We start from the raw sequence: 14,324 nt of genomic DNA on the forward strand, positions 1-14,324 counted from the left end.
TAGATATGGTATTGGCAATAATCTTGTCAATTCTTTATCTCTTCAATGTTACAGTGGTATTGGGATTGGTGAAATGGATTTCAGCAACACATGTCAAAATGAATATTCAGACTATAACAAATAATTGAATTATTTCGAGTAACAGCTATTCTTATTCATTCAATAGACATTTTAACCTAGTTATTATAGAAAACACTAATAATTGTAGTTGATTGTGAAGTTTCAATTATATATTTGTCTTATAAATAGTATCAAATAAAAGATAAACTTTAATGTAATGTAATAACATTCTAATGTTAATAAATATATCTAATAATTTTCATAGTTATTCACACATCCAAAATCACATCTATTCATTGCTCAAATAGATGTAGATGTAAAAACTAGATTTCAACAAAATTCAATACACTTGTTAATCAAACAGGCTATAATGAAAAATAGAAATATAGCTCATTCAATTCATAATGTATAAAAAATATATTAATATAATTTTTAAGTACATAAAGTTCTTAATAAAAAAAGAAATTTAGGAAATTTAGTTTTATGTGAATATTTCAAAAACTCTTAACAACTGAGGAATTTTACTTTCACAAAACATGTAAAATTTCATTTATGTAGTCTACATGCAGTTTGGAGCGAGGAGCGATCGACAGCTGCTCTTCAAACTTTAAACAAGTTATTCTTTGTAACCAATCGACATATTTATTAAATTCTTTGTGCGTTTTATTTGATTTGTTGTATTTTACCCTAATATACCAAAAAATTTGCCATGGGAGAAAAAGTGAAAAAAAAACGTTAATTTTACACATTTTTTAATACCTGTATTTTGTTTTTTTTTTCAATTTTTTATTCAATGATGGGAAATTGCGATATTAGCTACCTTCCTCTTTAAAAAGCTTTTTGAATTTTTTATTTCATATTTACGAAATTCGAGATTATGTCAACGAAGAGGGAGGCAATCATTTTCTCAGTCTCAACTTTGACGCCCTCTATAAATTGATGTTGAAGAAAGAAAAGATTAAAAAAATATTTTATGTAACACTTTATTATCACAAAATAATAAACAATAGTTTTATATGAAATTACGAGAAAACGAAAAAAATAACCGGTACTAGTCCATTAAAGGAAAACTTCCTTAAAAAAGAAATTGAAGTATTAAATATTAATTTAGAAACTTGATAAAGTTGGATACAAAACATTTTTTTTATTTTATGTAGCCTTTTTGATGCCTACTTCATATAATAATGTCTTAGAAATTTTAATATTCATTTCGTTTAATATAATTTTTTTAGCACTCAACAAGAAATCGAAGTGATGTTATGAATAATTTTTAATTATCATTATCACTTTACGGTTTTGGTGTGTCAACCTTTATTGAGTTGAGAAAAATTGTTTTCTTCACTGTTTTACTAAAAAAGAAGTTATTGCAATTATGTTGTCGTGATTAAAAAAAAGCTTTGTCAATAACATTTTTGTAATTAAAAAAAAAACATTTTGAAAATAACTGTATTATAAAGAAAATATGGTTTATTTTGAATTACATAGTCGTTCACAGAATTTTCAGCAGTTTAAGAAATAAAATATAACAAGTGTGGAGAGATAGAGATTCACAGGTCAAATTTGATAGGATAATGAGGAGGGTTTGTTGGAATGGGCCCTGATATGGGAATTGCTCCTCTGCAAGGCTGGGGTTGTTTGCCTAACTAAAAAAAAGCGAAAGGGAGCTTGCAAGCAAAAAGGTTCTCAAATTGAATTTTTTTTATTTGAAAATTTAGGAGGCGGGCGGGTACAGCTGCGTTATTTCCTATAGTCGGCCATTTGGCTGGAAAACCGGTTCACCAGGTTGCAAGGAAACTGCAGAAAACCAACAACGCCGACGATAACAAATAATTTCATTTAGCGTAAATTCGATTCAAAAATATGAATCAAATTAATTATAGAGGAAATATTAAAACCAATTTCGACTTTTAGTGAGGCGTTCTAAAACTATTGAATGGTTGACTTTGTAAAGAAATTCATTAGAAAACGTTTATTGGCCTATTTTAGACGGTTGCAGCAGTTAAATACAGAAAATCTTGTTATCGACTTTAGGGGTGATCTGCATCATGGGACATTCATCTAGACCTAATGAAGCAGGGCCTAGCACACCGTACAAGTCTTACTGGTTTGACTATAGGAGGGCGTCGCAATGAAAAGGTTAAACATGTTTTAGTCATAGCTTATAGTGAGATAGTGGGCAGTCAAAAGCTGTTAAGCACATAGGCCTGTCATGTGGGGTTTGAAGTGTTTGAATGCTGGACAATACTAGATGACGTGATCTCCAGTTTCTTCCTACTCCATATACCAGCGGCACCCAGGGTCGTCCAATGATGCTTATAGTATGGATATGACGACTTGATGACCATGTCCGGTTAAAGGTCCAATCTCTGAGTATGTCTCATATAATTAGGTGACCACACTAAAAACACTTGAATGTCATGAAAATATATTCAGTAAAAATAAATTTAATTATACATATTACTATCACAATAAACTTTCATAAATATTGGCATTAAATGTTTGTATTTTTTTATTTGTATTGAGTTGTTGAATAAGAACTTGTGGAAATGATTGTTTTGTTAATAAACCATTAATTAAAGGTATTAATTTGGCTAAAGGTTTCTGTAATTCAAAAGGATTTATAAATGATTCCCCACTACCATTTGTTGTCATGTCACTTTTTGAATATAATTCTGCCAGTTGATCTCCTAACGTTATGAAACCTTGGTTAATACAATGCGTTACTAGTGATTTTACTTCTTCACTTTCAAGTAGATCAGCTGTATCTCTTACCTGAAACAAACATCCATGCAAGGTATTGAAAAAATAATATTAATAATGTTCAGTATCTAAATTAACTTATTCAAAAATGGACTTAAACTAGAAAAGTTCTCCAAATATATAAAACTGTTTGTCAAACATCTCACACTTTTTTGGGTCTAAAATCACCTCAAATTGGATAGAATCAGAGGTTACATCAGAGCTATTTTCAACATCTTTGCTTCCATAATTTCTAGTAGAATGAATCTCATCAGATGCTTCCTAAGCCCGCAATGGCCTGCATGGAATCCAATGAGGAAGTGTAGGTTGTTTTTGTCCAGATCCCAATACTTTTGGTTAGGTTTGGAATAAACTTGTTAATTTAGCTCAAGAAAGTAGCATTGAAGTGATTCTCTTCCAAAACTCTTACTCATAGATGCATTTTCCCGCACTGCAGAAGGGCTCTTTATTTCCTTTTATCCCTATTTTATCAAATTTCCTATGGCACTTCCATGCCAGCTTGAAATTAATGAAATCAGATCTTAGTGAATTGATAGCTGCTTGACTATCACAATGAAGTTTTTTATCTGTCTATCAAATGCTCAAATAGGAGTCTTACAGGAATGATGATTTGTTACCATTCCCAAGTATTCCAGTGTCACCTCCTGCAGTAGTTCTTGACCATTTATTCACAATTTAGTGGTATTTTCTGGGAAGTTTGAGTGATTTATTCCTTTTCTCAGCCTTTATTCTTACTTAGCAATGTGGTAAAGTTGGATGGTTACTTTATTACTCATTTTGTCATTGGACATAATGGACGTTGCGGCTTATGACGGCACTGTCTCATTAGACACATATCAACAGAAATGAGTGTCCGCGAATGTGTTAATGAGATGTACATAACTAGAAGAAACTAGGCTCTTTGATTTTTATACTCTCATTGCCGGTATCTAGACATTCAGAGAATATTTCATGGGCATGATCAAGTGAAATGTATTTTACTTTGATTCTGCGAAATGTACTAGTTTTATTTTGTTATTGCTATTTTACGAGTTACCTCAAATCAAGAAATTTAGGTCATTAAATACTACTATGTTATCAGACTATACCTACAAATTGATAAAATAGAAATTCCCATATCACTAAATTCACATATTCTAAAAAGTGATTCAAATTAATAAAATTCTCATTCAAACAAATAGTGTGTACTAACTAGTGTTATAGTAAGATGTTTAATAGTAAGTAAGTAAATATAAATATTACCTTACACTAGGGTATAATTGTGGATTTGAAATAAATAAAACTGTAATTGCAGCAATTGCATTTGCTGGTCAGAAGTCAGGCGAAAACAATAAGTAAACATCAACTAAAAACAATTTAACAGTGTTGATAAATTTATAAAATGATTACTTCAACTTACTATTTCCTTTTTTTCTATATGCAAGTGAAATAATAAAGTTTGGGAATTATTATAAATCATTTGTTTTCTACTATATAAATTTTTCATATATAAATGAAAAATATATGAAAATTCATACGATAAACGCAAGTAAATAACAATCATTCCAGAGTCAATGCTAATAAGAACAATACGATTTTAATATATGTACTTCAAAACTGTTCTGTAATGAGAAGGTTTAATTTACATTATCATAAATGGATCAGTAGATGAAGTGAAAAGCTCAAATTGAACAAATTATACAACCCCATTAGTTGGCACAAAATCATCAGATTTTTCAGTTATTATCACTTGTGATTCAGGATTCACTATAAAATGACATATTTTCTCAAATGAAAATAAAACTGTATTAGTGGAATTAAAACTTACCATGCTGTCATATACAGAATCAGAACTATTATTTTCCTCTGGAATAATATATTTTCTAAATTGTTCAATTGGACCATCCTTTAAAGACGAAAGAGATACTTGAAGTGACCAAAACAAACTCTCTATGTCACCCAACTTCAACAGTTTGGATAATTCCATACCACTAACTAATTTTTTCATCTGAAAAAACATCATTGATTTACATAATGTTTTAAAGTCAATTTTTTTTTAAATCATTTTAAAATCATTGAATGTATTGTATTTGTTATTAATACGATTATTGCACTAACAACTACCTCATATTCTATAAGTTCAGCCAATTTTTGTATACCAAGATTTATAAATTTTTCTGACAGTGATAAATATTTCTCTTGTATGTCTGTAGGTACACGATTTGGATCTTTGTACATGTATCCACCAATTACCGTCAACTGTACGTTTAAAACTACAGCAAGCATCACAATGGAATATACTGTAACTGATACTTTTGTAAACACTAACAGCTGAAAGAGAAAAAATATTAAGTATGCCAGAGTAACAAAATAATAAGCCTTCTTTGAAAATTGTTTGGCACAATCACAAGAAATGGAATGAAGCAGGAATCTTTATAGGAATGTTTATAGAAGTAATATAAAATAGAAGTAATTCTCTGCATTTATAAATAAATATCACAATTGCAAGGTATCAAGTGTAAATTCAAATGAAAAGATTTATAAATAAATATAAAACGAAAAAGTGAACTACTTGGCAATTAGACAGAAATACAGATTTTTTAATTGATCTATGTTATTTTAAGGTAACTCAAGGGCAGAAAATTTCAAACATTGTTTTCAATGAATTACATATTTAGATGTGTTCAAAAATATTATGAAATTCAAGGAAGTTGTAAGACTATCTAAGGAAACTTTTCTTCGGGTGAACAGCCTTGTTTTACTAATGAAGAAAATATTTTCAAGTGCTGAGTAAAGACCAAATTATTCCTATCACATATTGAAACAGTTATCAATTTTTGGGAAACATGGTTATTTCATAAAGTTTTCACTATAGTAATTGAAACGTCTTATTTGTTGCGGAAAACTGGTTTATAGTATAGACCTAAACCAAATTGCTCACATACTTAAATTTATAACTCTACCTTTAAACTGTTCCATAATTCTACTTTCTTATCTGGGTTTGCTTTAATGTTTTCAATAACTTCATCAGTATTAATTATTTCTGAAATTAAGTCTAGTAATGATACTGAAAAGTTAGACAACGTCTGATTAGTAGTTCTTCCAATACTTTCAAAATGATTTTGTTTGCGATTTCGATCAAAGAACTCTGAAGTTTCTTTTTCTTGCCACTCTTTAAACTTATACTGAGCATATTTCGTAAGTATTATTGATCCCGATATAAATGCACCCCCAATTAAAAATTTGTTCTTGTGTCTAGAAGCAAATCCTTGAATTCTGGAAAGTACCGACATGACGAATTTCACTAAAATCAATTATAAATCAAGAATTAACTTATAAGTAATTAAATCTATTATTAAAATGAAACCACCAATTACAAAAATTTCTCCTCATTCCAAATGGTAACCTCAATTTGTTTTCAAAACATGTCAATCAACTCTTCTGTTCTATAGTGATATAATTGATCTGTGTCCTTAGTGACCTTATATTCAGCTCCTATATCTGAGGATGTTAAATATTTGAACAATTTGTACCACCAAGTCTTGTATATGAAAATAATATTGACATTTTTCTCTCTCATATTCTTTTACTTTAATTAATTTGTTATCTGCACGTCCTATCCAATAGACTATCAGATCTCTTCCCGTTCTACTCAATTCCTCTTCTCAGGTATGTTATATGACCTTGCTTAATAAATTCCCCATAACATTCTTAAATAATTTAGAAAAATGAGCTTTTTATTTTCTAATTATCAAGGCAGTGAATATAATCATTAATTCTAGGACATTTAGTAATAATAATCAAGTCTCTCTTGTCTCCATACAATTACCATGCTGATGAATTATCGACCAAAATATAGTCCAAGATAAGAAAAACGAAGAAGAAGCCATTAGAAGCTTGGTTAAAAATGTCAGCATTGCATTCAGTAGACTCAGCAGAAAGCCCTATTCCTAAGAGAATAAAGTTAGATATCGATGAAAAAACAACTTCTGAAGACAGTATCCATAATGACCTTAACGATCTGTCAAGTTTTAACATAAAAAGTGTTTTATCAAATAACACCAATCTAAAAAGACTCATTTTGAGGGGAACATTCGACTCAAAAGAAGGTGATGCAGTAGTAATTTTACAGAAAACTGCGTTTGAAGAAGAAGACTTGGCATCGTATAAAAACCACTTTACAGATACAAATCCTTTAGAAAAGACATTTCAAAACGATATTTATGGGGATTATAAATATTTCGCGGACAAAGATTTAAGTGGTAAATGAAACAATATTTATAACAGATTCAATTTTCTCATTATTAGATTTTTAGTTATTAAAACAACGGTGATCCATCCAGCAACTGAGAAGCATATTATTAAATTTTCGACCCAAAAGTTATATATCGTTGACGAAACTCCAGCAATATATAAAGAAGTAGTTCTTCCACAATTAACAGACGAATCCCTGCATCTACAGGTATATTTTAATTTAATTATTAGTTTTCAATTTTCCAGTAAATATATTATCATAGGCAAGACTATAAATATTAGATTGACTGAAAAGAAAGTTATTTGTTCATCTATTATTTTCTCTCATTGAAAGAATCCTTATTTAAAACTTCCTAAACATAGAGGCAAATCTATTCTGCTGTCCAAAGCTATACTCTCATATTTGCAAAACAATAAAAATAGGAAAAAATTGCAATTCAACTTTAATGTATCATATGTCTATACCCAATGGCTCCAAATTCTAGTATATTTTTGCGTAAAAATTTTTATATTTCATCAATTTAATTAAATAAATCCCATTGGCTAATTAACTTTATAAAAAATGAGACCTTATACTTTTAGTACCAAATGAGCAATACCAATTTATTCATTGGGATATGCACTATGAGGAAAAAAAGTTCAAATGTTGGGATATTCATATGGAAATAACCAATTGTATGCATTTGTAATTAGGACTTATGTTGTTTTCATATGCAACTATTTGACTTCTACTTCTTAAATTCCTTTTATGCACATTACTTATTACAAGCTCCAGTGATATATTAAAAAATGTTGCTTTTAGTGATTCAATTTATCACACTCTTTATTAAATATTAATTCTTCATTTTGCTTCATTCTCCTATGATCACCAACACAAATTTTAAAAACAGTAGTTCACAATTAAGGAATCCTCTAATGGGAGACAGTATAAAAAGAAATCAAATGTGCAGATATTGTGTATATATAGTAAGATTTACTTTCCTCTTTAAAACGCTCTTTGCTGTACGACTTGATCGACAAATTGGTCTTACTGGTGTGCCTCTATCTACTTCACATGACATAACCATCATTGGAGATTGTTTTGAGGTGTCATTTTTTCTTTACAGCCACTCTTCAAGATATTTTGTACAAGACTTATTGTTCTGCTTCAAAAATGCATAGACTCCTCCCAAATCTATTGCCACCTGGTATTTCAAGAGTTTTCAAACTTGTTTCAATTAATTGAATTTTTTGTAGTGGGTATATAATATCATTGAACATAAATCAGAAGTGGAAAGAATAATATTTGAAGATACAGATCCAGACAATGGTTTTGTAATGCTACCAGATTTGAAGTGGAATGGACATGTAAATACTCTCTATTTGTTAGCTGTCATCAATAGACGGGATATAAAATCTATGAGAGATTTGACAGGAAATCATTTGGAATTGCTTAGGAACATAAAAAAGAAAGGGGTGGTGAGTATCTATTAATTTTCAGCATTTTACATATTAAATAATCAAAGTCATCACTTTACTCTCAACTAATGTAATAATTTAATTTAATGTGCTGGTGTTTATAAAGGAATGCTTAATACTATAACTGTCAATAATGTATATAAATTAAGTTTAAATCGTTACTCTCCAGTGCCCTTTTACTTTATATGCAGTTAGTTTATATCTTTCTTACATAATCATGATTGTAGACAATCTTATAGTTTTCATATCATACATGACAAAACTCTGTTGAAATCTTTCAGCATAACCATATGCCCTATTAAGCTACACAATATCCAAATTTATTATACAGAAGCACTCTCGTATATGGGTGAATATACGTTATTTGAATTCCATTGGACTTATTTTTATTATTGTTTCTCTTTGCTAAAACAATAAAGAATATGGCATTTTATCTGATTTTAGCTGATAATCAATGCTATGTCACTTCCCTGCTTTAATTTATCACTTCTCTGCACTAGTGTCACTCTCATTTTCCTCTGGTGATTATAAAACTCAAAAAAATCGAATAATCTTCTGATCCCTGTCTTCACAAATTTAAAAATAGTGTCAAATAAAGAAATTATAAATATTGAATGGAACAGATTACATTTTCTTCATGGGCATAAAAAAATCAAAAAGTGTATATCCACCCAAATCTCAGCAGTGGCTTTTTCATATTTTATTTTAAACTTCAAAGAATTTTTTTTCCAAATAATTTTGAGCCTCACATTTATTGTGAGCCGGACAACTGTCTTACTGGAAGCAAATCTCCTTAAAGTTAATAAGAAGTAGTAGAAATGTTGAAATAATTTTATTTCTTGTTTAATTTCTATTAATCTAGAAGGGAGCTATAACAAATTTTCTTCAATACATTAATTTTTTTGACATTTTTTCTTGAAATAAATATCTTATAATTGACCCTTACATTTACAATGTATCAAAAACATGCATTCAGTTGTAGAGAATATATTTTTTCAGAAAAATTTTGTTTTGATTTTACATCATAATTCATTACGTTCCTTCACTTATGTTAACTTATTTATTTCTCTATTTTTCCTAAATCTATTGATTGACTTCTTATGTAGTAGATAAAAATTTTTTAATACAATACAATTTTTGAATAATATTGTACTATGTAGAAAATGGGCATATCTGCATAAGGTCAAATAAATTGATAATTTTTTATGAGTGACCCCCAAAATGCCATTTTAATATCTGTATTTTCTCATATTTTGTGTACATTTTTTTAATTTAATTTTTAATTACAATATCTCAACTTATGGCACAAAGTGAAATGCAAACTGACTAGAAAAGTGAGCCAAATATTTCTCACTACACTCTAATAATTTGAAGTGGACATCCACTAGAGAAATTAAGTAAGATAAATTGAATGAGGATATTCCCAGAAGTACCTGGCCCAATAAAGAAAACACAAAAATTTTGGAAATAGCCAATAACTGCCAACATTACCTCTTCATTGCTGGAAACTCTTGGCTCACTGAGTCATTTTTTCAAGTCTGGTTACAGAAAATAATCCAAGGGGACTAAATCTGACGGATAGGGTGCATGAGGTAGCAATTCAGATTTAAATTAATAAATTTTGGCAATTGCAATAACTGAAATTATCCCATGTGCATTCAAAAAAAATGAAGCCATGACCTTGTCTGCAGATGGAACAGTCTTTACCTTCTTTGTTGGTTGCAGGTCATATGTCCTCGTTTAAACTCTACCACCCAATATTTAACTGCTGATAGCGAAGGACCAGTCTCACCCAGAATAGAATCTAGTTCAGTTTTCAAACTTTAAACATATGCTGTATAGATTGTGTACTTTCTAATACAGTGGTATTTTTCAAACAACTACCACCATCTCTATGTCAGGCCAGTTACATCTAAGCATCCTTGTAATGAAATTGGTTAAAAATTTTACTTGATATTGTATATATGTCCCATTCAATATGTACCACTACTGTTTAAAATATGTTTACTTAAGTGTAGTTATATTTATCAAAGTTAGAATCCTCGAACTTTTTTTTAATTGCAGGAAGCCATCAAAGCCAAGTTTGGATTAGACGAGTCAAGATTAAGAATATATCTTCACTATCACCCATCATTCTATCACCTTCACATACATTTTGGTTTTTTACAACATGATGCACCAGGAATTCTAACAGAAAAAGCACATCTTTTGTCACAAGTCATCAATAATATTGAACTTTTACCTGATTACTACCAAAAAGCAACAATACCATTTGTTGTTAGAGAGAATGATGTATTGTGTAAAAAACTTCAAGAACACGGTGTTTTAAATATTTCTTAAAATGGCAGAAGTGTACAAGACTGTTCTTTTGGAAATTAGACCTCGACTACAATGTGTAAATGCATTTATTAAGTTGTGTTCTAATAGGAATCCCATAGAAGTTGTTCTTGAACATGATGCCATATTGCTATTAATAAATAAGGAAATCACTAAAATTGGTTGCAAGAATATGAAAATAGTGACAAATAGTTTATCTTCATTGAGAGTGACTGTTAATTTTTTAAGTTTCAGATTCTTGACAGAAATAACTCATGAAAACAAAGGTAGTTTTAAGGCAGAATTTTTACAAAACACAGTAGCTAGTATAGAATCGTTAAGTAATAAACCATTATTGTCAACTAATTCACGGTATATTATACAATGTGCTAATTGTAAAAAATCACTTTCAAACCATCTTCAATTTCATCGAGTATTACCATTACCATCAGAAACTTTAGATGCCAGTGATTGGTTCTGTCATAATCATGGGAATTCTGGTAGCATCAGTTTAGACCCAAAACCAAATGACTTATTTTATTCCCAATGTTTTGTACATATTAACATTGAATGTGCAATTAACTTGAAAGTATCAAATAATGTATTGGTTTGTAAATTTTGTTTAAAATGGTTAGGAAAAAAACATAACAACAACACTATTAAATTATGGTTTAATACAGTGATGTTTTCAAATGACAATACTTCAATTGCCTCATCAAGTTTAGAAGACTGTTTTCAAGTCATAAAAAATACTCTTAAACTTTCTTTACACAACGCATCAAAACTGATCCTGTCTTGCCAGACTTCCCGTACAAATACTGATACTTTATTACTGTGGGTCTTGGAAAAGAACCTTCATATATTATTTGGAGAAGAATGCCTTAAAGATCATCATGTGGCTAAAGTTTTATTCAAATTTGTCAAAATAGATGATATATTGCTTAAAGAATGGCATGATGATTCTTTGGTTAGTAATATAGACATATCTAAACCTATGATGGTGGATTTGTTGACCAATTTGTATAAATGTAATGAATTATTTCCTTTAGAATATTCTAAATCCAATGATTTTAGAGTATCTTATTTATTTCTATCCGAAATTTTCCAATAACAATTCCGATTTTATCCTACAGGTAATAGAAAATATCTGCTCCCTGCTATTTTTATATATTTATATGTACCTACCACTAACCATCTGAAAAGGTTTAATATATTTTGTATTATGTAATTGGTACATGAAATATAGTATTTGTAAAATTGTTCCAATTATTTATAATAAAATATGCCCCAATTCGAATATGCTCATAACTCCTAGTTGGAAAAAAATACATTATACTTATTTTTTTATGTATTTGTTGGTATGAATTGCAAGATAAACAAAAATTTTTAAACAACGACATTGTTTAAATTGCTTGCAGCTTTTGCAATGTTGTGCAGTCGATAATGTAATCGATACAACTGATGAGCTCGAATAAGCGATCGATTGTTCTAGAAATACGCTTTGTTTGCTTCTCACTGACTTGAAATAGTTGGATCGTTTTGAGACGCCCTATATAACCAAGAAAAATTTGTTAGGAATAATTCTTGCAAATCTGGTTGTTCTCTATCAGTCATTGCAAATTAATTCTTTGTGAAAACAGTCTTCTTTTACTAATATAATTTTTAAAGAACCTACATCGACCTTCAGCTTTTTTTAAGTCTAATCCTAGTTAACCAACCCTGTTATTTTAGTCTTTGTTTAGTGTTATTTGCACCATGAACCACAAGATGTACATTAAAGATATCTTATAGTGGTGGAGATTTAGAAAAATAAATAAATGAAATTATGAAACGAACTCAAAATTTTACAAAATCAGAAAAAGTCCTCATTGAAATTTGTTTATCTACTGCTTTCGCGGACTCTCATGGACTTTTTTCATCTTACTAAATTATTCATTTAAATACAAATATAAGCACAGCTGTGGATAAAAATATAGTTGAGAACTGGATAATTTGATTTGCCTAGGGGACTGTATTTTATGTGATTATTACTGTGATATTCGTAATGAACACACTGTTTACACCATCACTACACTAACAATCACAATTACACAGAGACTGAGGGTAAACAGTTTACCTTCATTCTCTGTACAATTGTGATTGTTGGTGTAGTGGTGTAAACAGTTTACCTTCAATCTCTGAAGACGATAATTTGGTTATCGAAACGCGCGTCACAATATAATTTGAATGTAAACAATATTCAGTTTTAATGTAAACAACGTTATGTTCGTTCCCCGTGTCAATATGTAGCCAGATTGTGATGAAATACCTAATAACCTGTAAAGTTGTTGTTTAAATTTTTCCAAGTTGTTTTTCGATTTTAATGTACACTTGAGTCCCGCTAGTCCGATCACGGGTAATCCGAACACGTTCCAGAAATTGTTTGTAAATGAAGTACATAATTTTGGTCTATTGTAAATATATATTTCACATAATTAAGACAAGGTGAATTATGTTGACAAGAAATGAATTAGTATACTACAAGGGCCGAAAGTTAAATTTCCGGCTTAGCCTCGGGTATCATGATGAGCAGGATCGAGAAGTTAACTTTTGGCCCGTGTATTGTATACGATTTTTCTTCATAGCCGGTCGAAAGTACGATATTAATTTCACTTTTTATGATATTAATAATTATTTATTACTAATGACAGCAATTAACACTTTGTCAAAGCAAGAGAATAAATAGTCCCTAGTTACGAGTGTAATTACGCATGAGACATTTTTTCCTCCCGCAAACAATAAACAAAATAATAAATAATAATAATAAAAGAATAAACTTTTGTTTTTAGTCGCGCAGTTCTGCCATTTTCTCGTGAACAAGACATACGCGATGTGGCAGTAGACTGTTACTCCAAGTAGCGAAGGGCAAGGTCAAGAGCAGCTGCTGTCTCATTGTGCGAGACTTTATTCTGTCCCTCCGCGCATCCTGGCTCATCGCCGCTCCCCTCCTCGTTGCACTGAACCTGTTCGAACGTCACGTCTGCGATAATGTCATTATCTGTCAAAGATTCGGCGCTATCGGCATCTGCCGCCATCCATTCATTCACGTCTGCTTCGACTGCATCCTCATAACTTGGAGTCTCCATTGTTTATTCCAAGATTTTCTTATTGCCCCAACTGTAACATTTTCCCAAAACTCAGCTGCCCAATAGACAACATCTTTACGGTTGTTTCTTTAATCTTTTGTACCAAAGGGATGATATGGTCTTGAATTAAAAATTTTTCAAAAACCGTTTTAGTATTTCAACTTCAGCTCCCGCAAAACTTCCTAGTTCATTGGCTGTAGTAAAGGAGTCACATTTGGTGATAAAAAGGCCGACTTTATCTCACGGCAAGTAAATTCTTCAATGTCTGGGTGGGACGAGGTATTGTCAATCAAAAGGATTGCACGTGGAAGTAGATCATTTTCCTTACTAAACTGTTTAACAGAAGGCACGAATTTATCATGAAACCATTTT

At 30.2% G+C, this 14,324-nt stretch overlaps 3 protein-coding genes across 3 annotated transcripts; 2 read left to right on the top strand and 1 right to left on the bottom strand.

Moving 5' to 3' along the window:
* Positions 1 to 1,027: 1,027 nt before the first annotated feature.
* On the bottom strand, positions 1,028 to 6,479 carry LOC130452608 (peroxisomal biogenesis factor 3). The gene is made up of 4 exons (XM_056791952.1): positions 5,763 to 6,479; positions 4,924 to 5,130; positions 4,628 to 4,807; positions 1,028 to 2,832 (listed from the first exon to the last, which is right to left on the bottom strand). Exons 1-4 carry the CDS (start codon positions 6,090 to 6,092, stop codon positions 2,524 to 2,526), a joined length of 1,026 nt encoding a protein of 341 aa, XP_056647930.1. The 5' UTR covers positions 6,093 to 6,479; the 3' UTR covers positions 1,028 to 2,523.
* A 102-nt stretch (positions 6,480 to 6,581) lies between these two features.
* On the top strand, positions 6,582 to 12,088 carry LOC130452609 (m7GpppX diphosphatase). The gene is made up of 4 exons (XM_056791953.1): positions 6,582 to 7,061; positions 7,116 to 7,261; positions 8,290 to 8,511; positions 10,576 to 12,088. The coding sequence occupies exons 1-4, from the start codon at positions 6,707 to 6,709 to the stop codon at positions 10,849 to 10,851; spliced, it is 999 nt and encodes a 332-aa protein (XP_056647931.1). The 5' UTR covers positions 6,582 to 6,706; the 3' UTR covers positions 10,852 to 12,088.
* LOC130452607 (E3 ubiquitin-protein ligase E3D) lies at positions 10,853 to 12,088 on the top strand. Its single transcript, XM_056791950.1, has one exon. The coding sequence runs from the start codon at positions 10,853 to 10,855 to the stop codon at positions 11,936 to 11,938; it is 1,086 nt and encodes a 361-aa protein (XP_056647928.1). The 3' UTR covers positions 11,939 to 12,088.
* Positions 12,089 to 14,324: the final 2,236 nt, after the last annotated feature.

The sequence above is a fragment of the Diorhabda sublineata genome, chromosome 2, assembly GCF_026230105.1.
Source record: "Diorhabda sublineata isolate icDioSubl1.1 chromosome 2, icDioSubl1.1, whole genome shotgun sequence".
Classification (NCBI taxonomy): Eukaryota; Metazoa; Arthropoda; class Insecta; order Coleoptera; family Chrysomelidae; genus Diorhabda; species Diorhabda sublineata.

Bases quoted from the DNA above. Each gene is read 5' to 3' on its own strand.
- LOC130452608 (XM_056791952.1), bottom strand. From the start codon at position 6,092: ATGTCGGTACTTTCCAGAATTCAAGGATTTGCTTCTAGACACAAGAAC. The intron at 4,808-4,923 runs GTAGTTGTTAGT...ATGTTTTTTCAG, and splicing joins CTGAACTTATAGAATATGAG to ATGAAAAAATTAGTTAGTGG. The intron at 2,833-4,627 runs GTAAGTTTTAAT...TGTTTGTTTCAG, and splicing joins ATTCTGTATATGACAGCATG to GTAAGAGATACAGCTGATCT.
- LOC130452609 (XM_056791953.1), top strand. From the start codon at position 6,707: ATGTCAGCATTGCATTCAGTAGACTCAGCAGAAAGCCCTATTCCTAAG. The intron at 7,062-7,115 runs GTAAATGAAACA...TTAGATTTTTAG, and splicing joins CGCGGACAAAGATTTAAGTG to TTATTAAAACAACGGTGATC. The intron at 7,262-8,289 runs GTATATTTTAAT...AATTTTTTGTAG, and splicing joins ACGAATCCCTGCATCTACAG to TGGGTATATAATATCATTGA.
- LOC130452607 (XM_056791950.1), top strand. From the start codon at position 10,853: ATGGCAGAAGTGTACAAGACTGTTCTTTTGGAAATTAGACCTCGACTA.